Source organism: Rattus rattus, chromosome 3 (assembly GCF_011064425.1).
Source record: "Rattus rattus isolate New Zealand chromosome 3, Rrattus_CSIRO_v1, whole genome shotgun sequence".
NCBI classification, from domain to species: domain Eukaryota; kingdom Metazoa; phylum Chordata; class Mammalia; order Rodentia; family Muridae; genus Rattus; species Rattus rattus.
The window spans coordinates 8,403,281-8,428,799 of record NC_046156.1 but is presented as its reverse complement, the minus strand read 5'-3'; the positions used below and the strand labels follow the sequence as shown (position 1 = coordinate 8,428,799).

The 25,519-nt window shown below is 43.5% G+C and overlaps 1 protein-coding gene across 1 annotated transcript in view; it reads right to left on the bottom strand.

The window, feature by feature from the left end:
- Positions 1 to 3,294: 3,294 nt before the first annotated feature.
- Positions 3,295 to 25,519, bottom strand: part of St6galnac3 (ST6 N-acetylgalactosaminide alpha-2,6-sialyltransferase 3) — a 503,028-nt gene continuing 480,803 nt past the window's right edge. Inside the window, exons 4-5 of the mRNA XM_032897130.1 lie at positions 6,449 to 6,556; positions 3,295 to 5,437 (exon numbers count right to left, since the gene is read on the bottom strand). Of these exons, the coding sequence (XP_032753021.1) occupies positions 5,251 to 5,437; positions 6,449 to 6,556 (295 nt within the window). The 3' untranslated portion in view covers positions 3,295 to 5,250. The remainder of the gene's footprint in view (positions 5,438 to 6,448; positions 6,557 to 25,519) is intronic.

Sequence of the window (25,519 nt, the reverse complement as noted above, 5' to 3'; positions counted from 1 at the left end):
ATACAAGTGGACTCTCAAGCTGTGCATATTGATCGGATCTTGTGGCACGTCGGGTGTTTACATGCACTGCAGAGGAGATGAGACCTCAAACAGGAGCCAACCCACTCAGCTGGGCTCTTCCCTCTGAGTCTTAGCCTTCCGGGTCAGTGAGCAGCCTCTCTCCTCACGCAGCGCCCCAGACGCAAGGGCTGATCAGCCTCAGTGACAAACTGTAAGAAATGTGCCTTCGTGTTCTCTAGATGAACCCGATGTCTCATGGCAACAGAACACTGCTGGTCTTAACAACAAACATGGAGAACAGAGCAGACGGTGCGGGACTCGGGCTCTGTCTGTGTTGTACCGGATAACTGTACAGTGCAGGACAGGGTTCCTCTGGTCCCGAGTAGACACCGTGCTACTCCAAGCCTGTGTGTCGTGGTTAAGTTCTTTTAGTAAACCGAATGGACATCTCTCCTACTTACTGTTCAGCGTATTAGAAGGTGTATTAGAGCGGGAGACAGGTGACAAGACTTGGGTGCCAGGACTGTCCTCAGTCTGGTTGACATTCAACGGTGAGTTGTTTCACGTTCCCAAGTCTGACCCCGTGGCTGCACGACACAGAGACTGGACTGGCTCCTTTCTCCAGGTCCTTGTATCTCTATATACCAGGGGCCTAGGATGCTGAGCACTGGTCCCCAAAGTCACGGGGTCTCTTTCCAAAAACAATCAACCAATGAGCTTCTGCCAGTGAGAAAGTCTGTGAAGGACTAGTCCTCCTCCTTGTAGTGGGGTTGTGTTTCATATGTCCTAATGCATGCCACTTGCCCCTGTACAATGGCTGAGTCTTTCACTTGACATGGCATATTAAGTGCTCGTTATAATATATAAATTATACCATATATACATATATATATATATGTTATATACCATCTGTTTGCATCTTCTTGCTTCTTAGAATTAAAGTGATCTTACAGTTAGCATCCAATTAACCTTACCAGGTGAAACAGAAATGTTTCTTCTTTTACTCCAAGAACGTCATGAGTAAGCCTTTCTGAGGGCCGTGTCCTTTTCTTAAAGGTCGACAGGTTTCCAGTTCGCACTCTTGCTCCCCAGTCAGCTGGCTCATACCAAACCCTCAGAGAGGAGGAAAAGAGTCTCCTCCCATCATGACCCCTTTCCCACGACAGCCACAGCTCTACGGCTGTGTAACGGAAATCGTGCAGATGCGGATGTCGCCTCCTGGCTTGTTTTAACAGGAGGAACGGAGCCCGGCGCAGTGTTCTTCAGTGTGGCGATGGCCAAGCTACAGGTGGTGGAGTCTGCTGATACTGATTGCTACACTTGTGTGTCTGATTGGTGACAACTGTATGTCTGATTGTGTCCTCGGCTCTAGATTTAGCATCTGGCTTTATTCCTGTGGCCAGCCATGCAGTGTGATTTGATACACACTCGGCAATCAGAGCATTTACTTTTGAGGTTTTTTTTTTTCTTTTTCTTTTTTTTTTTTCTTTTCAGCATTCAAAATAAAACCCAACGAATTTCAGCTGAAGTCTAAAATAAGGCTTTCTATGAGTCACACGTCGGCAAAGAATATGGAATCAAATGCGCGATTTCTCGTACAGCCGTAAGTACATAGGTATGCATTACCTGTTCATATATTACAGGCACAAACGGACTTCATGCTCATATAGACAAACGTGACTTCAAATTAATAATTATTTTTTGATAGTTTGTCACTGAGACAAAATCATCTTTCTATCGCAACATCAATCTGACTTATAGATGGGCTGACTTCGAAGAGATTTTAAAACCCTTTAAATTTTCCAATGGCTTTTTTTTAAGGATTCTAAGGAATTAGAAATAATATTCTACGAATTTATTTAAAGAATATTTCTCAGGATTGAGTGTTGCAAAGTCTCTCAGTCTCTATATATCGTGCAGTTGTGGGTCTCTGTGTAAATTCCCATTAACTGTAAGAACCTTCTTTAATGAGGGTTGAATGAGAGTAATCAGGGGTAGAGTAATGTGGCATCAGGAGTCATTTTATTGATATGCTTTAAAGGACTTAATTTTATTATTGTTGTTTCTGTGTATGCATTTGTGTGTGTGTGTGTGAGAGAGAGAGAGAGAGAGAGAGAGAGAGAGACAGACAGACAGACAGACAGACAGACAGACAGAGAGACAGAGAGAGACAGAGAGACAGAGAGAGAGGGGGGGGGGTGGATGCCTATGAAGGCCAGAAGAGGTTACCAGATCACCTGAAACTGGAGTTAGGGGCAGTTGTGAGCCTAATGTGACTTCTGGGAATTCCTGGGAACCAAACTTGGAGTGGCGTGACCTGATTGATGACCCTGCAGCAAGCACTCAGACCCGACTCCCTTCTCCACGCCACTCTATGACTTTAAATCACATGCATTTATGCTGATTGCAGAAGACTATGGTTGACTTCCGTGGTCCTAGATCGGTTGATTTCATTGGCCTAGTCCCCTAGATTACACCAAAACCTTCTCCTTCTCGTAAATAGATATTAATACACAGATAGTTGTATAGCAGTCCCAAGTGAGGTCATTTAACTTTAACGTTTGGGTGTGGATGAAGTCTTTCAGCGGACTAGTACCTGTGGGGTTGGCAGGGGTTGGCAGGGGATTTGCGTGACTAATGCTCTCCTTAGCCCACCCACTTGCCTCCCCCTCTCAGCAGGTCCAAGAGGGAAACTTTGTCCTTCACATGGGGGACATTAGGCTCTGCACTTCTACCAGCTCTAAGGCCGGAAGGAAGGGACAGGAGATAGAAGCAGAGAAAAGGGTGACTTCAGAGGAAAGCCACTCCTGAGAGTTGGTCAAATCCCCAACTGCAAGGGAACGCAACTGTGTCTTCATGAAGTGTTTTTGGTTTTGTACTTTGCCAAAAAGAGACAGACGACAAGGAGAAAGAAAGAGGAAGGAGAAGTGGGAGAGGAGGAGAGAGAAGAGGAGAACAGCTGAGAAAAGGGGGAGGGAGAGAGAAAGCAGGGGTGAGGGCCTTGTGGGTGCTACCATCCCAGATGACTGCAGGCTTAACTCTGGACGCTGGCTTTCCCACACATAATGTGAGGAAAGTACACACGAGAGAAGGCTCTAGCTCCCTACAGGGAGGCAGGGGAGTACCTGTTTTTGAGTCTTTCATCAGTGAGCACCAAAAGAGGGTTAGCCCGCCACTGACTAGACAGTGTCATAAATCAGGTTACGCCATTCCTGAAGGCGATCAGATAACTGAGGGTTCCTTTCCAGTAAAAGCAGGACTGTGTCACAGTTGAGAGAAAACAGTGCTCACACGGAAATTTTAACATTGCTATGATTTATTTTATTTACTTTCCTTTAAGTGGGCACTTGGATCCACTATCAGCTCTATAGGAACTAACATTCATAGAACTAAAAAATCACACAAGCAAACAACAGAATGACTACTCCTCTCCAGTGGTGAAGATGGGGCTGGGCAAAGCTTATGGGTCGGGGTGTGGGATATCAAAATGGGCGCAGAGGGTAGGAAAGATGCACATCTTAATGACTTAGCATAGCCCTTAATCGTAGGAAAGCCCTGTCGAGGTGGCACAGGTGAGGTGTTTTGTCATTTCCAGCTCTAAAACACTCAATGCAGCCTGGTTTTAGCTTTTGAATCATTGTGCCAAGATATTTATGGATGCTTGGAAGTGTCTCAGAAAATCAACCTCTAATATTTAAGGATCATTGAGTCTACAGAGAAGAAAGCTGTCTCAGGTCTAGACCTGGAAACTGTATTTCTCTGCTCCCATTCCTAGCCATTGTCCCCAAGCCCTGGAACAGAGAGTCACGGACAGAAGCAAAAACATCGAAGGTATCTAAGCTTATAGGATACTGATCTATGACATGGCTGTCCTTGTGGCCATTTTGCGTAATCTTGGTATGCTATGCTGTGCTTGGCAGAGAACTCAGTCATTTACTGATTTACACAAATGCTATTCTATACCTATATTCTGAACTACAGCGACCTGGGACACATGAACACAGCCAACAATGCAGATCAGCTGCTGGGGATGGCAGAATGTGCAGGCAATAGTCCAAGGAGGTGGCCATGGGCGTCACGTGGTACATAGCCTATGTGAAGCATAGCGAAGCACTTTGGGAATGAAGCTCATGACCATTTTACTTTTCTAGCAGAACATACGGCAATCTAAGGGACAATCAGCCCTATGAAGGCAAAAGCTTGGGCTGGGTTTGATGATATAAAGAAGGTTCCATATCTACCGTTTGGCACTTGACATTGATAATGTATATGGAGAGAGATACACCTTCAGCTTATAAAATAGAAATTTGAATTTAAAAATATATATTATGAATATGATAGGATACAAATTGATGCAAAAATATGTCTTGCTTTCCCCTGTTTTGTGGTTTCAAAGAGCATCTCATTTCTTGGTACTGAGTGTTGAAGAAGAGTGAGGAACCCTTTGGTTATTTTCAAGAAATGCTTTCACAGTATGTGTTATTACAGTGTAGCAGTATATCTAACCTGTTAATGTTTAGCACTCAACCAAAAATAACTAAACATTAATGTAGGTAATTGTAGTAATATGTTTAGTTACATTGTTTTGAGTAGTGAGAGCACAGCTGTCCAAGAGAAAAATTGTCAATATTTGCTATTTGATACATTTTTGAATTAAGTCTCTGAGACAGTCCAGCAATCCTGATATGCAGGAATTACAGAATGCCTTCATTGCTACATTTAGTTAGGTGGCCTGAGGCTTTAGATGAGAGACATATGGAAGAAAGATGGCATAGCAGAAAGAGATACCTCCCCTCTATCAGGGTAACTGGTAACGGTGGCAAGATATCTCTACCCTGAAAGAATTGCTTGGGGACAGTGTATTATGACAGTCCACCATTTTCCAAGATGGGGAGCAGTCCATGCGCTCAGTAACCTTGCCTGAGCAGGTTGAATCGTGAGTTCTGGAAGCCTCTGTTAAAGAATTCTGAGCAGCCATCTTGAAAGGTAATCTTCATGTTTTCTTTAGTCACAGCCTTCATTTCAGTTGTAGGTAAGTTTTAAAGTGCAATTCGCAGGGCTGAACCACCAGAAGGACCAGAATGAACATGACCCCCTCCCACAGAATGCCAAAGTTCAAATTACTACCAGAGTCAGTGTCCCCACAGAGAATGTCCAGGACCATGGTCACCATGAGCATCCTGCCCGCACTGTCACCACCATCAACCTCTCTTCCTCACAGCTGCAGTGTCAAGGTCAGGAAGCACAGCATCAGGACACTGTCCAGTTTGGGTGTGTAAATACTATTCTGTGTTTCTTGGCCCACTTGGCAAATACTTTCTTCTCGGTGATGAACCTGTGTCCCCCGTATGGGGCATGTTCATGGAGAAGATACTCGTTACACTCGTCCTTCCCTTGTTCATAGTAATGATAGGGGACTTTTCTATACCCTTCTGTCCTGGAAAAGAAAGAAAAGAGGAGCAAGACTGAGCCAAGGATGAGACAGGCATTTACAAGAATCCATTACGTGCCCCGTAAATGCATTTACTTACACACCATCATCAATGAGCCAGTTAAAAGCTACTGCACAGGAAAGCTTTTAGGATGAAGGAACCATTCTCAGTGTCCTGATAGATCAAATACAATTTACATATCACACCAATTACATTCAAACTCATGGCTCTCCTTCAAGGGATGAGACAGTATAAGACAGGACAGACCTTACACAGCCCAATGCTCTTTAAGAGGCAAGGAAACGGTTTCCACGGTGAAGTTTGGGGGTCATCTGTGTTCTCTTAGACTTAGCGGCTAAAGCACAAATGTCTGTTCATGAACACCGTGACCCAGAGTTACGTTTTAAGAGCACGATTAAGTGCTCTCTGAATTACACTGGTAGAGGAACTTTATTACACCACCTTCATGAAGCATGTGAGTCTGTCAATCTGATTAGAAGCTACCCCGCCAGACACCATATACTGTGCATAAACGCACGGTCTGGCAGATCGGTCACACATTAGTGAAATAAACATTTCAGGAAGTCCTGTTGAGCTGAAATGCTTCTCCGAGGCATCAGGGCATTTTCTTCTTTGTGAGCAAATAGAGCCAGTGGCTGACAGCTGTCCATCAAGCCCTCAGAGGGACAGATGTGGCAGCCTTGATTTTGCAAATTAAATCACCGATAAACTTACTCTAAATTTCCTAGTCCCAAGTCCTGGATATGTGACTGACAAAGAGAGAGCGTTCCTTCTGACATGTGACATCAGACTGCAGTAAACACTGTTTTCTTCCTATCACTCTTAAAAGTCGGAGCCATGACACAATGACAAGAATGTGTCATGTTGGCAAAGAACACCTGGAAATAATTGTCACCTGATCTATTTCTCAGATTTATGGCGTTAAAATGAATTGTGATATTTTGACAAGGTATCAGAACTGGAGCTGCATAGAACAGGATTTCCCGAGATCTTACGTGCAGTAGGTCTCATTTATCATCCCGTAGACGTGGATACTGTAGCAGGCGTCCATGGCCAGGATAAAGGTGAACCACCCGGTGCTGAGATAGGAGCCAGACTGGACTCTGGAGGGGCAGAGACAGATAAAACACAGAGTGACGAGAAGGTACAGTGAGAAACAAGCCATACCAGATCAGAAACACAGTGCCCGTTACCAGGGGGAGCACTGGGAAACTTGACAATCTGTCAAGGATACACACTTATTGTGAATTATCTCTGAATAATTTATGGGCACACTCTTGCTCTCACTACCTTAAGCCTCAAAGCTCTGCTGGGTGGAAGAGAAGCCATATGGCAGATATCTGAAGCCGGATAAGCCTTCTCCCTTCAGGTGAAAAAATGATTTATTTGGTTTTCTGTAAGACCCAAATTAGGGGGTGTGTATCGGCAGATGGGTCTTCTGAGCTGGGTTCTCAGAGCTCTGGTGATCGCTGAATGATAATGGCGTCTTCTTACCTGGACACAACACTTTCTCGGTCTCCTTAACACCTCTTACGTATTTTAATATTGTGTCTGTGTGGGTATGTGGCTGCGTGTGTGTGTGTGTGTGTGTGTGTGTGTGTGTGTGTGTATGCATTGGTGTGTGTATGTGGCTGTGTATGTGTGTGTGTGCAGATGTGTGTATTGGCATGTGTTTAATGATGTGTGTGTGTGAGTATGCGTGTGTGTGTGCAGATATGTGTATTGGCATGTATTTAGTGATGTGTTTGTGTGAGAATGTGTGTGTGTGTGTGTGTGTGTGTGTGTGTGTGTGTGTGTGTGAACTTGCGGGCATGCGGATGTGTGGGTGTGAGTTTATATGGGAATATGAGTACGTGACCATGTGGTTATATAGATGTATGGGTATGTGATTGTGTGAACATGTAGAAGTGTGAGTATGTACCTGTATGTGTGTGTGGCAGGGTGCCTGTACACAAGAGGAAGACAGAGGACAAAGGGCAGGAGTCAGTTCTTTCCTTCCACCACGTGGGTCTCGGGAATCGCTCTCAGGTAATAGTTAGGTTTGGCCCCAAGTACTTTTATCTGCTGAGCCATCTTGCCCCGCCCCCCATAATTTATGAATTTTACTTTTTACGGTGCTGAGGAGTGAACCCTGGACATGGTATACGCTAAGCAAGCTGTCTTCTTCTGACCTCCAGCCCTCTCCTGGATTCTGCACGTAAAGTAAACACAGTATAGGCTAACCTGTTACACGAAAGGATCTGAATGCTTCCCTAATCAGCCTTACAGGCCTCAGAACACAAGCCGCTGCTTAAGGCCTGGCTCCAGCCTCTTGGACACATTTTACTGGTCACCTATAATGTGCCCATCACTCTTATAGAAGCTATAAATACAGAGTTATGGCCATTGTCTCTGTCTTTATGCTGACTGGAAGATTAGATTTACATCCAGATGCTCTATAAAGTTCCTCGGGGATTGCCTCTGTGATCATGGTAATAGGAGTCTGGGGTGTGGTGTGTGTGTGTGTGTGTGTGTGTGTGTGTGTGTGTGTGTGTGTGTGTGTGTGTGTGTGTGGTTAAAGAGAACAAGACCCTGTGAGACATGGCAGGGAAAATACTTCATGAAGATCACACAACCTAGGTATATATCTTGAACATGCAAATGTGCTTTGCAAAGATTGGTTTGTTTGGGGTGGGCTGTGGAACACAGTAATGGCGTCTGGGGATGATTTAATCAGAAACAGCGCTGACCGCGGGGGTCTGTCAGAGGCAAATGGTTCAGGACGGATCTCTGAATCTACCATTAGTCAAACTGATCCAATTCATTCAAAGGCTCAATAGCCTTTCTCCTCACATCTCTTCCTGCCCAGGCAAGTGGATTGCCCCACGTCACCTGGCGGCTGTGCAGAGACATTTCCCTCGAGACTCAGGACTGGCAGGACTTCAGCCAACTCTTCTACCAACTAATGCTCACACACCCAGCACCGCCCTGGGTGAGGCCCCAGGTCAGTATCTGTTGATATCCAGGACTCCAGTACTAGGAATGCATGTCCTTAACATGATGCCATCCTTGGGTCTGAATTACAACTCCTTCCTTCCTTCCTTCCTTCCTCCTTCCTTCCTCCTTCCTTCCTTCCTTCCTTCCTTCCTTCCTTCCTTCCTTCCTCCCTCTCTCCCCCTCCCTTCCTTCTCTCCTTCCTTCCTTCCTCCTTCCTTCCTCCTTCCTTCCTTCCTCCTTCCTTCCTCCTTCCTTCTCTCCTTCCTTCCTTCCTCCCTCCCTCCCTCTCTTCCTTCCTTCTTTCCTTCTTTCCTTCTCTCCTTCCTTCCTTCCCCCTTCCTTCCTCCTTCCTTCCTTCCTCCTTCCTTCCTCCTTCCTTCTCTCCTTCCTTCTGTCCTTCCTTCCTTCCTTTCTTCCTTCTTTCCTCCTCTCCTTCCTTCCTTCACTGCTTGCTTGCTTCTTCCCCCTCTCCCTCCCTCCCTCCCTCCATTTGTCCCTAACATGTGTCAACCTAGAACATGTTAGCACTTCTGGAATTGCATGAATTCACACAGGGAGGTGATGGCTGATTTTTTTTTTAAACTATCATTGAAACCTTTGTGTGATTCTCCAGGAGAGGCCAATGAAACCTATCTGTACCCTCCCTGTTTTCTTATCTCTGGCTCTGGATTGCTTCTATTTAAGAGTCCGTTTCACTGCATCTTCTGCTGCATTCCAAATGGAGAATGCAGTTGGCACTCTATGTCTGTGGGAGATTGGACCCCGACACCTACCCAACTCTTCAGGTGCTCAACCTCTTGTATAATGGAGCAGCATTTGAATAGTGCTACACACACTCTCCCAAATGCTTCAGGTCACCTCTAAGTTAATTCTAACTAATGCAATCACTATACAGAGAGATGGGGTGATATATTATTTAGGAAACAATGACAAGAAATCAGTCTGTTGATGGCTTATCCTGATGCAGTTCCCTCCACATAGTGGAAAAACAGTATTTGTGTCTACAGTTTGTAGCACCCAGAGATCCAGGACCTGTGTTCCCGAGACTGAACCACAGTGAATTGTCTATTCTGTTCCATGGGATAGAACCACCAGTGGTGTAGAAGAGTGGTCCACGAGCAGGAAGGAGTCACACAGAGATCAAGATTTGTTACCACATGGCTTAGCAGAAGGCATGCTGTACCTAGCCTAGGGTCTTGGGGAGCATTAAGGAAGCAGGGTTAGAACAGGGAGTGTCATAACTCATGGTCTCCAAGATAGTCTATGTGGACATTCTGTTCTGTGCTGCCACTACATGGCCACTGTTCTGATTGAATTAGATTCTTGCTTTTCTTCTTGATTCTTCCAAAGTTTTACCTTCTTCATATCCTTTCCATAGTTCTACAATAGTAACTCAACCAGGCAAAGTGGGGATCACTAAAAGCACGGCATTTGTTAGAGTGGGCTGCACGTGATCGAATGCTTCTATCTGTTAGAATTCAAATGTGGCGTTTGTTTATGGTTTGGGGGGAAACATACCATACTGACTGTGTGCTAGAAGCTGCTATGAGCCGACAGAGGGAGCATTCATGTTTACATGACCGGACGCCATGTAATACAACACATCAAACACCTGGTGTGAGAACGTCGGCCTGCAGGTTGACGGAAAGATACCTGGTCTCACAATCCATCTTGGCTACTGACTGAAGCTGGATGCTTCAGCAGCTCCTCTACCCTCTGGGTCAGTGTCCTTGCTTCTAGGTGAGATAACTGAACTATGTCATACCTAAAGCCTCTTCCAGTTTTAAAATCAAGTGACTCTGTATCACCAGACAGTATTTTGTCACTAAGCTGTAACCAGCAAGCTCTGCACCACGATGCTCATGTGCTGATGCTATAGTTAGCAAGTCCATGAGTCACATGACCAGTTAGGCTCGCTGGCATGGTGGACATGATACCCATGTCTGGGGTACGTGTAGAAAGAGGGAGGTAGAAGGAAAGTTTTACCCTGTGGTTGGATTAGATACCATGACTAAAGCTTTCAGGAGTGGTGGGTACTCTCTGTCCCTGTCTTAATAAAAACTGCTTGCTGAAGATTCGAGAAAGAGAATGTCATGGGACCAGGGCATTGAGAGTGAATTTTAATTTCCATGAATTACAAGAATAAATATAAATCAAAGCATATGTCATTCTTTTTTCCACTGAAGCTTAGTTTAAATGGGGGACACAGATATCACCCTAGTTGAGGATAAAGGGGAGACCTTTGGGAAATATCAGCAACTTGATCCTTCAGGTCAGCTGCCCTGCCTCTTCTGGTGTAGCTCAGATGACTGACTTTCACAATAAGACCTCACAACTGAGCCTTCCAAAAGGAGGTAGGCTGCAGTCATCATGATGTTTCTATATAGACTATCCATCTTTTTTGCACCCCAGGAAAAGAGGGTCAGGAGCTTTAAAGTTGGTCGTCTGGCCAACGATATTTCTACTTTACCAAATACCAAATGATAAGGACTTGAGAAAAATATACTTATGACATTCAGTTCCTTTTAGACCTGACCTGATTTGTTTCCAGGTAGACAGTTCACACTAATTAGCCCCAAAGCTTTCCTCAACATTATGTGTGATGTTTGATTTACATGGGAGAAGAGTTCCACTGCCCTAGTGCCCTGTCCTACAAACAGGACTTAATTAGATAGTGACATTATCTCCCTTATCATCTCTGGTATTTTGAGACTTGAAATGTCATGAAGTTTCCTATCTACAGTACATGCTAGGGTTTTCACCAGGGCTTCTCCTCAAATACTCAAGAGTTAATGTTTCTCTAAGATGTCCAACCTGGAAAAATACACGTCCTAGCTGAACCCAGGAATTCTTCCAAAACAGCAGCCCAGAGAACTGAGGTCTTAGAGCAATGCTTCTCAACTTTCCTAAAGGCTACAACCCTTTAACACATGTTCCTCCTGTTGTGATTCCCCCAACCATAAAATTATTTTGTTGCTACACACTATTGTTATAAATCTACTGGCTCTGGTAATTCATATAGGAGTGCCACTTGCAGGCCTCCTATCTGTTAAATGATATGTAAGAACTGAGTGTAAATCAGATATGAATAGACCTTTTATTGTCCAATATTTACAACAACAACAAAGACAGTAGCTAGTGTGCATGGACTTATTCATATGTTTCAACTCACAGAGATCTGGGACAGGCATCCATTGCCTTAGAACTTCTTAAGTCTCTTCTGGGACTCATAGGATATTACAATTTGTCACTCATGTGCACAGCACTGTGGACCAGCCTGGCCGTAGCAGTGTTTACAGCTCCCCATATTTGGGGATCAATAAAAACAATTATCACCATCTACAAATAAACCATCGAGTTTCCCACTGGGATGATAAAGGAATTTAAGCCCTGATTCAGTCCGATTGGGAAACTTAAATTAATGCTGCAGGATAATGAGCCATGCAGGAGGGAAGAAAGGCAGGGCTGTTACCAGGAAACTATCAATCATATGTTACCACTGGCCAGACTCTGCATCCCTCTGCTCCTTGGTAATCAAGATACTTACAGTCTGGAAGCCACTAAATGGACCCGCTCATCTCTTAGAAAAATGATTCTGTCAGTGCAGTGATCTAGTACATGCTTGGAGGCATTCCACTTAAAACATCTCTCCTACTCTAGCTTATTACTGATGAATATATAAGCCACTTTTCCCTTTTATGTTCCCCCTATTACTTGTTACCTAAAGGCCGTGGTATAAATAGGCAGGCTTGTTATCTGTTAGAATATTATTTAGTTATTTATTTTTTACCAATTTCAATGTTTTTGGCCATAGCATCTTTCCCTGTCTGTGTCTTTGATTTGTCTTTTCATTTCTGGAAACACGGGCAATGCTCCTTATTCTGTTCTTGATATGTTCATTAGAGGCACTGAGAATTCTAACAAGATGACTCTCCAAAAGAAAACTGGGTAATGTTGAATGTGTTATTTTTCCCCCACTCAGTTTCTTGGACTTCCAACAATATTGCTTCAATGGCTTCAGTGGCTTATATTCTAGTGGACCAAATATCTCTCTAGGTCAGTCTCAGTGCACTGTGAATGACAGAGTCTTTGTATGGCACTGGTTGGGCAGCCCTGTGTAGTTTCACTTCTCATTGTCACAGGCTCTCTTAAGAAAACAGCAGACACAGCCCTTCCGGTCTCATCTGCACCCAGAGCTGGGGATTTTCCACAGTGCTCAGACACAAAACCTGCCTGCAGAGAGCTGATCTGCCCAGAGCACTCTCCCTCTTAAGCCCACAGCCCACAGCTGAGACTCCACTATCTCCCCATTGACTGTACAAGGAGAGACCCCAGGGAGTTCACTGGGCTCAGAGATGCAGGGCAGCCTGGGACTGGGCCATTCAAGTCTCCATCTGTGTCCAGAACAGGAGCTATCCCACAGCTCTCAGAACCAAAACCTTCCTACAGAGAGCTGGTCTGCCAGGAGCCAGGAGTGCTCTCAATCCAAAGATCACAGGCTCACAGGTTTACAGGCCCACAGGAGAGACAAGTTCTAGTCAGAGACAGCAAGACCAAATATCATCAGAGATAACCAGATGGTGAGAAGCAAGCACAGGAAACTAAGCAACGGAAACCAAGGCTACTTGGCATCATCAGAACCCAGTTCTACCACCACAGCAAATACTGGATATCTCAACATACCGGAAAGGCAAGATTTGGAATTAAAAATCACATTGCATGATGATGATGATAGAAGACTTTAGGAAGGACAACTCCCTTAAAGAAATATAGGACAACACAGGTAAACAAGTAGAAGCCCTTGAAGAGAAAACACAAAAATCCCTTAAAGAATTACAGGAAAACACAACCAAACAGGTGAGTGAATTGAACAAAACCAACCAGGATCTAAAAATGGAAATAGAAATAATAAAGAAATCACAAAGGGAGACAACCTTGGAGATAGAAAACCTAGGAGAGAGATCAGGAGTCATAGACACAAGAATCACCAACAGAATACAAGAGATTGAAGAGAGAATCTCAGGGGCAGAAGATTCCATAGAAAACATTGACACAATAGTTAAAGAAAATGCAAAAAGCAAAAAGCTCCTAACCCAAAACTCAGGAAATCCAGGATACAACGAGAAGACCAAACCTAAGAAAAATAGGTATAGAAGAGAAGGAGGATTCCCAACTTAATGGGCCAGTAAATATCTTCAACAAAATTAAAGAAGAAAACTTCCCTAACCTAAAGAAAGAGATGCTCATGAACATTCAAGAAGCCTATAGAACTCCAAACATATTGGACCACAAGAAAAATTCATCCCTTCACATAATAGTCAAAACACCAAATACACAAAATGAAGAAAGAATATTAAAAGCAGTAAGGAAAAAAGGTCAAGTAACATAAAGGCAGACCTATCAGAATTGTACCAGACTTCTCAATAGAGACTATGAAAGCTAGAAGATCCTGAATAGATGTCAAACAGAACCTAAGAGAACACAAATGTGAGTCCAGGCTACTATATCTAGCAAAATTCTCAGCTATCATAGATGGAGAAACCAAGCTATTCCATGACAAAAACAAATTTATACGATATCTATCTACAAATCTAGCCCTACAGAGGATAATAGGTGGAAAACTCCAACACAAGGAGGGAAACTACACCCTAGAAAAAGCAAGAAAGTAATCTTGTAACAGACCCAAAAGAAGACAGACATACAAACATAATTCCACCTCTAACAACAAAAATAAGAGGAAACAATCACTATTTCTTAATATCTCATAACATCAATGGATTCAATTCCCCAATAAAAAGACATAGACCAACAGACTGGATACGTAAACAGGACCCAGTATTCTGCTGCATATAAGAAACATACTTCAGTGACAAAGACAGACACTACCTAAGAGTAAAAGGCTGGGAAAATATTTTTAAGAAAATGGTTGCAAGAAACAAGCTGGGGTAGCCATTCTAATATCAAATAAAATCAACTTTCGACCAAAAGTTATCAAAAAAGACAAAGAAGGAAACTTTATACTCATCAAAGGAAAAAATCTACCAAGATGAGCTCTCAATTCTAAAGATCTATGCTCCAAATGCAAGGGCACCCACATTCAAAAAAGAAACTTTACTAAAGCTCAAAGCATACATTACACCGTGCACAATACTAGTAGGAGACTTCAATACCCCACTCTCATCAATGGACAGATCATGGAAACGGAAACTAAATGAAGACACAGTGAAACTAACAAAAGTTATGAACCAAATGGATTTAACAGCTGTCTATAGAACATTTCATCCTAAAACAAAAGAATATACCTTTTTCTCAGCACATCATGGTACCTTCTCCAAAGCTGACCATATTGCTCACAAAACAGGCCTCAATAGATAAAAAGAGATTGAAATAATCCCATGCATTCTATCAGATTGCCAGTGGATTAAGGCTGGTCTTCAATAACAACAAAAATGACAGATAGCCCATAGACACATGAAAGCTGAACAACACTCTACTCAACGACAACTTGGTCAAGAAAGAAATTAAAGACTTTAGAATTTAATGAAAATGAAGGCACAACATACCCAAACTTATGGGATACAATGAAAGCAGTGCTAAGAGGAAAACTCATAGCTCTGGGTGCCTCTAAAAAGAAATTGGAGAGATCATACATTAACAGCTTGACAGCCCACCTGAATGCTCTAGAACAAGAAGAAGCAAGTTCACACAAGAAGAGTAGATGGCAGGAATTATTCAAATTCATAGCTAAAATCAAACAAGTAGAAACAAAAAGAAGTATACAAAGAATCAACAAAATTGGGAGTTGGTTCTTTGAGAAAATCAACAAGATAGATAAACCCTCAGCCAGACTAATGAGAGGGCAGAGAGATAGTATCCAAATTAACAGAAACAGAAATGAAAAGGAAGATATAACAACAGAAATTGAGTTCAAAAAAATTATCAGATCCTACTACTAAAGCCTATACTCAACAAAACTGAAAAATCTAATACCAATCTAATACCAATTAGGTTTAATAAAAGAAGACCTAATACCAATTCTCTTCAAACTATTCCACAAACAGAAAGAACACTACCCAAATCATTCTTTGAAGCCACAATTACTCTTATACCTAAACCACACAAAGTCCCTATAAAGAGAGAGAACTTCAGACCGATTTCCCTCGTGAATATCAAGGCAAAAATACTCAATACAATTCTCGCAAATTGAATCCAAGAACATATGACCATTCACCATCATCAAGTAGGCTTCTTCCCAGGGATGCAGGGATGGTTCAATATATGGAACTCCATCAATGTTATCCACTATATAAACAAAGTCAAAGAAAAAAGAACACATGATCATCTCATTAGATGCTGAGAAATCATTTGACGAAATTCAACACCCCTTCATGTTAAAAGTCTTGGAAAGACCAGGAATTCAAGGCCCATACCTAAACATAGTAAAAGCCATATACAGCAAACCAGTTGCTAACATTAAACTAAATGGAGAGAAACTTGAAGCAATCCCAGTAAAATCAGGGACTAGCCAACGCTGCCCACGCTCTCCCCACCTATTCAATATAGTATTTAAAGTCCGAGTCAGAGTAATCAGACAAAAAAAAAAAAAAAGAGAGAGAGAGAGAGATCAAAGGGATACAAATTGGAAAGGAAGAAGTCAAAATATCACTATTTGCATATGATATGATAGTATACTTAAGCAATCCCAAAAATTCCACCAGAGAACTAACTCCTACAGCTGATAAACAATTTCAACAAAGTGGCTTGATATAAAATAAACTCAAACAAATCAGTAGCCTTCCTCTACTCAAAGGATAAACAGGCTAAGAAAGAAATTAGGGAAGTGACAGCCTTCACAATAGCCACAAATAATATAAAATACTTTGGCGTGACTCTAGCCAAGCAAATGAAAGATTTGTATTGCAGGAATTTCAAGTCTCTGAAGAAAGAAATTGAAGATCTCAGAAGATGGAAAGATTTCCCATGCTCATGGATTGACAGGATTGATATAGTAAAAATGGCCATCTTGCCAAAAGAAATATACAGATTCAAAGCAATCCCCATCAAAATCCCAACTCAATTCTTCATAGGGTTAAAAAGAGCAATTTGCTGATTCATTTGGAAAAGGAAAAACTCCAGGATAGGGAAAACTGTTCTCAACAACAAATGAACTTCAGGGGGAATCACCATCCCTGACCTCAAACTGAATTACTGAGAAATCATGATAAAATCAGTGAGTGCATACCATGTGTATTTTTTTGTGATTGGGTTACCTCACTCAGGATATTTTCTAGTTTCATCCATTTGCCTATGAATTTCATAAAGTCATTGTTTTTGATAGCTGAGTAGTACTCCATTGTGTAGATGTACCACATTTTCTGTATCCATTCCTCTGTTGAAGGGCACCTGGGTTCTTTCCAGCTTCTGGCTATTATAAATAAGGCTGCTATGAACATAGTGGGGTATGTGTCTTTGTTGTATATTAGAGCAACCCTTGGGTATATGCCCAGGAGCAGTATAGCTGGGTCCTCAGGTAGTACAATGTCCAATTTTCTGAGGAACATCCTGACTGATTTCCATAGTGGTTGTACCAGCTTCATTCCTTCTTAGATGGGAGAATAAAATACTCATGGGAGGAAATACAGGGACAAAGAGTGGAGCAGGGGCTGAAGGAAAGGTCATCCAGAGACTGCCCCACCTGGGGATCCATCCCATATGCAGCCACCAAACCCAGTGACTATTGCTGATGCGAAGAAGTGCTTGCTGACAGGATCCAGATTTGGATGTCTCCTCAGAGGCTCTGCCAGAGCCCTACTGATACAGATGAGGATGGTTGCAGCTAACCATTGGATTGAACAAGGGGACCCCAGTGGAGGAGTTAGAGAAAAGACTGAGGAAGCGAAAGGGGTTTGCAACACCATAGGAAGAACAACAATATCAACCAACCAGACTCCACCAGAGCTCCCAGGGACTAAACCACCAACCAATGAGTACACATGGAGGAACCCATGGCTCCAGTCACATGTGTGGCAGAGGATGGCATTGCCCAGCATCAATGGGAGGAAAACCCCTTGGTCCTCTGAAGGCTTGTTTCCCCAATGTAGGGTAATGCCAGGGCGTTGAGGTTGGAGTGGGTGGGTGGGAGTGGGAACATCCTCATAGAAGCAGAGGGAAGGGGAGGGGTTATGGGAAATGGGATAACATTTCAAATGTAAATACATAAAATGTCCAAGAAAAATAAAATTATTTTTAAAAAAAGAAAACAGCAGGTGCACACACACACACACACACACACACACACACACACACACACACACACACACACACCTTCTGCTTTAGGATACTCTGATTCTAAAAGGCTGGGTTCTCCTTGTTAACAGTTTCCATCCTGCCTGATTCTGTCCCTCTGCCACCCTTGAGATCCCAGCCTACATTTGTCATCCTTTCTTTACAAGGCCTTCTGAAGCCACTCATGCTTGAGCAATGTTGGATTACTGTCTGAGCTCTGAATGTAACCCTAGGACTCATCACAGTCAGCCACACTACAGCTGCAGAGGACACCTTGGTCTTCCATGGGGAATGTGTATGGAGGAATGGAACAAGCGTCAGAGGTGTATGTGAGGATGGAAGAAAGAAGTGGATTGGAGTTGCTTCAGGTCATGAGGAGCTCCAGAGCGACCTTTGACTAACTCTGTGGCCTCGGTTCTACTTCTTATTTCTCCCATGAACTAATGAAAGCCAAGATAGGGCACTCAAAGCTAATATTTCAAAGGCATAAAACATCTCTTCTGTAGTTTATTAAACCTGAACAAGTTCAAGGCCCTTCCTGTAATGGAGAGCACGCTGTTGCCTGTCTGTCACTCAGGAGCAACGGTAGAATTAAAAAAAAATACTGATTAGTCAGTATTTCATGTCTTGTTTTAACATGATTGAACCTCAGTTCTCTCCAATATACTATTCTGACAGGATAAATAACGGGACCTTTCCAGATATTTTCCTAGGAAGAAGAAATAGCTGACAGAATACAGATTATTCAAAGTATTATTCAAAGAATTCTTTCCTCCATTCCTCTCAAAGGAACATAGTAAAGGAAATCAACAACAGAGTCTTGGCAAGAAAGCTGACTTCCTTCAGTACCCTGGGATCCAATCTGCTACCATGAAGCCATCCTTGTCTAGATACGAGGGTGTCAGCTATCTGTAACTTGCACAGTCTCGTACATGGTTCCACAGTCTGGATTCCTGGGAAAGGCAAGGGGTTTGCTGTTAGCACCGGACATCTGTGCCCTCCATCCACGGATAGGCCCAGCATATTCTCAGGTGGTAAGCTTTTACTACAAATCAGGCAGCAGACTTCCTAGCTTAGGCTGGAATCATCTGCAGAAGGATGTCAACCTTTCACCTGGATAAAGACATCATCTCCTGGTTGGTAATTCTTAAGTGAATACAGCAGGTAAAACAAATCCCAGGATGGGAAGTGATGATGAACAGGTCACAGGTAAATGAAGAAAGTGGTAGTAAATCTCAGAAGGGGACTATGAAGGGGGAGTATGAAGCATACTCCCCCTGATCTGATAATTCATAGTGTCCATGCTCATCAGTAGACGTAGACTACACAGAATCAGGGGACCACTGAGTAGCAGTGCCTGCAGGCACGCTGTACAAATGAAGCACAATAAGGAATTGCGCGTTGCTTCCTAAATGTACATTTAAAAGTAAGATGGTACCACTTGAAGATGATTTATGACTGCTGTGGAAACAGCAGATACCACTCACAAAAATTACCCTGTTCATTCATCTCAGAAATTAAAAGTTTATTTTGTTCTTACTCAGCCATGAATGTTCTTTCGGTCTGAAATGCTGATTTCTGGGATTCCATTTGTAACAGGACCCAAGACCTTAGCACAACTGATGCCATGGAAGAAGCACTTTCCTGACCTTAGATCCCAGCACATAGGCCCTAACACCCACCAAGATGGGAACAAAGACCTAATCCACCAAAAACCTAGTACATATTTCCGAGATCCAGGAAAGTCCTGAAATGGCCTAACCTTGTGTCCTAGTAAAGGGTTTCTATTGGTGTGAAAAAACACTATGACCAAAAAGCAAATTGGGGAGAAAAGATTTTATTTGGCCTACACTTCCAAATTGTTGTTCATTACTGAAGGAAGTCAGGACAGGAACTCAAAACAAGGCAGGATCCTGGGGACAGGAGCTGATGGGGAGGCTTTGGAGGGGTGATGTTTCCTGGCTTGCTCAGCCTGCTTTCTCACAGAATCCAGGACCACCAAGGGTTGGTACCACCCACGATGGGCTGGGCTGATGCCTAATTGAGCAAATGTCTCACAGCTGGATCTCATAGAGGCATTTCCTCAACTGAGGGTCCTTTCTCTCTGATGAGTCTAGTTTGTATCACAAAACCAGTCAGTATTTGTTGCTTTTGGGCTTCTGTAGTTTCACTTCTCTGTAACTGTTCTCACTAACCAAAGTGTGTCTAACAAAATGTGTAGGGTGTTCGTTTATTTGTTTGTTTTTGTGCAGAAAAGGCAAGGAATGGTGAAAGATTGGGCAAGTTCCCATGCAGCTGCCAGCCATCAATGGACTTTATATTAGGCTTTAAGAGTGTCCATGTGTTCTCTAGTGGATTTACCTTGCAATATTCTGGAGGCCCCGGCGAGATTCCCATAAACTGAGCTGTGAGGACAGTGGGGGTCTAAGATCCTCTGAGCCAAAAGTGCAGAGAACAGACAGTTCCTAGGAAGTGTGGACCCCGAGATGTTCCAGGGCCCCAGGAACTACTCCAACCTCTGTTCCTGTTGAACCAGAGGCTCCTGATGCTTCCCATCCTAAACAGGAATCTACTGAAACAGATTTCCTGGATTAGTATCCTCACGGGGTGACGATTTACAGAGCTTTCTACATAGGTCACTTAAGAAAGGCTGGATGTGACCATATTCCCATGTCACGAATTCATGCGAGACATCACCAGATCCCCTGGTGTGTAGTTTGCATCATGGCCATCCCTGTTTTCTTTGTTGTTGTCATTCAATGTGTGTCTCTCTGGTGGTTTTGTTTGTTTGGCTGGTTGGGGGTTTTGGTGTTTTTGTTTGTTTGTTTTGTTTTTGCCAGTTCTGTTGGCTAGAAGAAAAGGATCTTCCATAGGAGGGAAGTGAGAAGTCCCAAGACACCATTGAAGTATATGTTAAAACACTTGAAGAAGAATGAGTATGGCCTCTGACTCTTGTCTGGGAAACTGGACCTTTTGTGAAGAAGACTGGCCCTCTTTTGGAGTCAGGTGGCCCAGTGACAAGTCTTTGGATCAGAAGGCAGTTCAAGCTTTCTAGAACACTGTAAATGGATTCCCTGGGCTTCAACAAACAACTTTTCCTACATTGTCCAATATCTTCCTCTGGAGCTAGACCACCACCTTAGCTTAAAATCTCTTCTCATTTTGAGCAGGTGGCCCAGAAAATCCCAAACCTTGACATGTTCTCTCCATATGCCAGAAAAGGCTAACTTTTCCCTTTTGTATGTAACATGAGACCTCCTTGGCTGACCTTGGCTGACCCGATGAAGGGGAAATAGTTTGTCTGGCTGTGCTGAGGGGTGGGAAGGTAGTGAGAAAAGAAGTAGTTCCTTGTATCTCAGCCTCCCCTTCTCTTCCACATACATAGATTGGCTCTGACTAAGGAATTCCTGAAATGAATTTCCCTGGGGCAAAGTTAATCCCTGCGCTCCCCTTAAGGGAGATACCTCTAGTGGACCCACAACCTAGGGGTTCTGGCCTTTCCTCTTTCATGGTTTATGTCTTCTTCTCAACTGGTGATCTGTATAATTAGAAAACTCAGAACCCAGCATGCTCTGAAAAATCTCAGGCATTCACTGGCCTTCTCCAGACGGTCTTTAACACCCACCACCCAACCTGGGATGACTGCCAACAGCTCTAGCTTCCTCTTTTTCACAGCTGAGTAACGGGGCAGAACCTAGTTTGGGAATCAGAAAGTCACCCTTGGAGGAGGAGATGGCAGGGGATCTCTGTCAGACAAAACATCTCAGATACAGGCTTCTAGAAAATGCTCCAGTCTGTCTAAGGTGAGCAAGATAATATACGAGCCACATGAACTGCCTGCTGTTTCCTGGAGCCCCTCAGCAAGTTAGACTGGTTTGAGGTTCTTAATAGGTCTCAATTATCGGAGATTGGTCCAAAGGTTTATAATAACCATGACTCTGTAGAAGAAAGTAGAATAAAAGATTGACCCAAGCAATAATGGTGGCATGCAGGCAGACCAATAATAAATCCCAGAGAGAAGGCAGAAATCCAGGAAAAGATGAGGCTACAGATGGGCCAACACACTTACTTACAAGCAAGAAGGATACTGGAAAAGCAAAATGGTCAAATGGCAAGAGAGAAGGAGGACACCCCATCCCTAATTTGGGTGAACTGACAGGACCAGAGCTCCACTTCATCCAGCTTCCAGGTGCTCAGGGTAACATTACAGGTAGAAAAATCTGTTGAATTCCAGGTTAACACAGGATCAGTCCTGAGGGTACCACCTGGACCAGGAATGTCTTAATAAACGGTCCTCCACATTTGTGGGTAAACTGAAAATTCAGTTGATACTGTCCATTACCACTCCTGTTCTCTAATTAGGTGCGAGATATATTTAAAAGATTATTTCTAAATGAGGATACAAGTGTTCCAGTATTTTCCTAAGTCAAGTGACTGATACTTGTCCACTTGAGGTGAAAGAAATCTGTATGTTTAATTCAAGCTATAGCTGTCTATTTTTATGCTCACTACCCAGTCATGGAATACTGTTCTTCAGACAATTCATCAGTTGGCATAATTTCAACATACATTTAAAACACCTCACCACCAAACTGCTTGAGCCTTACCTGACCATGGGGAGAAACCAGGAACTTTATGTTTACATGAGAAATCTAGGTCCAGGGTGGTTTCATGAAGGTCTTTTCACTTAGTGGTGACCAGAAATGGTCCTACAGACAAACCTCCAGTGTTCTTCAGTTACTATGCTGTTCCACTTTTTTAAAAAATCACCTATTTTTCAATGGTACCACACAGACTGCCCTCTTAACCTGGAAGACAGTAGACTTCACACAAGGTACTGTGACGCATCCCTTAGTCATGACAAACTGCCCCATCTCCTAATTTAAAGACTTGTTCCAAAAACTTCTGGCATTCCTATTTTGGGGAGGCCACCACCTATCTTACTTTGAATTCTACTCAGCTCCCAACCTGTATTCTTGTGACCTCTCCACAGATGGAGGAACACAGCCTCTAAGCAACCCAGTACCTGGAAATGATGACTTCAGACATTTACAGGATTTGCAACAGTGCTACCCTGGGATCGGAGCTAAGAAGAATCCATTCGCCACCTTTTGAGAACCAACTGTCTCCCAATTGAAAGTATTAACCAGGAAGCCAAGCAGGGAATTGGTAGATACATTAACCAGCTATGGGAAGCAAGAGCTTGTCCCTTGCCATCCCTTTGGAAAATCCTCTTGCTTCCCTTGATAAAGCTTGTCACTCAGGGCCACCAATCAGTGCAGAATCTCAGAAAGGTCAACAAGAGAGTAGATACCATCCACCTCGTGCATGGTTTCTACATCTTCCCGAGTGTCCTGCCACCAGACAAACAAGTGTACACAGTTCTAGATTTAAAAGATGCCTTCTATTAACACCCATAAGCCAACCCACTTTTGTCCTTGAATTAAACATATCCCAAGGGATGATTTAAGGGCCAACTGATGTGTATCAGGTTAAAACCCTCCCACACTCATTGATGAGGCCTTGCGTACTGACCTCCTGGCTTTCCATATGAATCCAGAGAGCACCCTATTACAATATGTGGATGACTTAAACATAGCTTCATAGAGGAGAAATAGAAGAAGCCCACCAACTTAGAGGCACTATAGGCACTGAAATATTGGGTGTCAGCCAAGAAGGCTCACCTCTGTGTATCCCATGTCACCTACCTGGGGGTACAGCTTAGAAGGAGGGGAGGCTCACCAAGAGCCAGTATCATTGAGCCTATGGATCCCTATGCTTAAGACAAAGAAACAGGTATGGAAATTTCTGGAGGTGGTTGGATAATTGCCACTTACTGATACCCATGTTTGAGTAGCTAGCTAAGGCATTGTATACTAGTACCAGATGCTAAAATAGGCTGAGTCCAAGCAGGGCCTTTGGGGCTTTGAAGAAGACCCTTATCTCTGCACTGGTCCTACCTAACCCTCCTGGATGTCACCAAGGCCTTCTGCTTAGATGTGTGTGAAGCCCAGGATGTCACAAAAAGGGTTTATTTCACTCAGGCAATGGAACCATAGAAGAAGCCAGAGGCCCATCTATGGAAAAGACTTGATCCTGTTTCTGCTGGTTGGCCAGCTTGCTTGTGTGCAGTTGCTACTATACCCATGCTAGTAAAAGGGGCTGACAAACTGATTTGGGGACAGTAACAGGTTCCTACTCACCCCACACTCTGTAAAGACCTTCTGAGGGGTACCCCAGGGGAATAGACATCTAACACCTACGTAATTCATTATCAATCACTTCTAGACCAACCCCATATTCAGTTCTGTGAAACTATAGCCATCAACCCAGCCGACCTACTTCCAGAAGAAGATAACCCAGCACATCCCTTCCATGATTGCCTGAAAGTGACCAATCTGTGTTTCCTCACCTAACAGGCATCCTACTGAAAAAACTGAAAGAGATACTATACACTGTAGGAGACATTCTGTTCAAAATAGAATCAGGCATTCTGGGGCTGCAGTGGTCACGTTGGACAGAACCTTATGTACCCACTCCTTTATCAAGGTATGTTAGCACAAAGGATTGAGCTCCTGGTGTTAACCTTGGTGCTTTGCTGGGGGAAGAGAAAAAGCTACCCCCATGTACACTGATGGTCGGTATGCATTCGCCACAACCCATGTCACAGGTCCCTTTATAGGGAGAGGAAGATCCTTATCTCAGTCCAAAAGAAAGTTAAAAACAAAGGATAAATCTTAGCCCAGCTACAGGCCACAGAGCTGCCAGAAGAGGTGGCTGCTCTCTACTGCAAAGGGCATCCAAGGGGGATCCCAGGAGGCCCAAGGAAACAGGGCAGCAGATTTAGCCACCCAGAAGATGGCCCTAGTACCGGTGGGTCATTCCAGATCTTGGTTATCATGACTGAACCCAAACTGCTCCAATGCCCAAACTATACTCAGGAAGTAAATAGATAGTCAGAACCTGTGTGCTTAAAGAGGATCCTCACCCGGGACCTACAGCCAGCATCGATTCTGTGATCCTTACCACCACTATCGGTGAAGGTTGTCACCCTGTGAATACACCATACCCAGCCGAAGGCCTCAACCGAGGACAAGGCCAGATACAGGTCATCACCAGGTCCTCCAACTAAGCATACTATTGACATTGCCCCTATGACTGTGGCTGTCCTGTTTTCCCAACTTTGTCTTTCCATGGGAAAGGCCCATGAATCCCCATAAGCCAAGACCCCAGGTATGGGAATTAGGAAAGGCTGCACCCAGAGAGCTTATCAGCTAATCAACCACAGAGGCCCAACCCATCTTTCAGGGTGACTGCAAATATTACACCTAGAGTAATCACCACAGTGAGAAGAGGCTGTAAGGCTTACTCTATCTTCCTCTGATATCCAAAGGAAATCTTCACCTGTGGACATTCCGCACAGTGGCCCAAACTGTCTCATCTTGGTTACCCACAGAGTACAAGCCCACTAAGGTGGCAAATCCCAAAATTCCATACTGTCCAGGAATTTCTTTGGCAACTGAAAAGTGCAGGAGTGAAGAGAAGCCATTCCCTCAGTGTTCTGCATGCTAGAAGAAGTAGATCAGTTCCTGAAGCATTCTCAACCAGACGTAGGTAAGGACTACTGGCTATGCCTGGACCCTCAAACCCCATTTTATGTTGGGATGAGAACTAATCACATGGTAAGCTCCACTCCAAGTCATGATAATCTGAAGTGGGACCAATCTGAGCTCACCCCAGGAAGCTTCCAAGGAAAGGATCTCTGGTTAATGTTATTAAGATATGCCATACGTAAGTCTTCGATG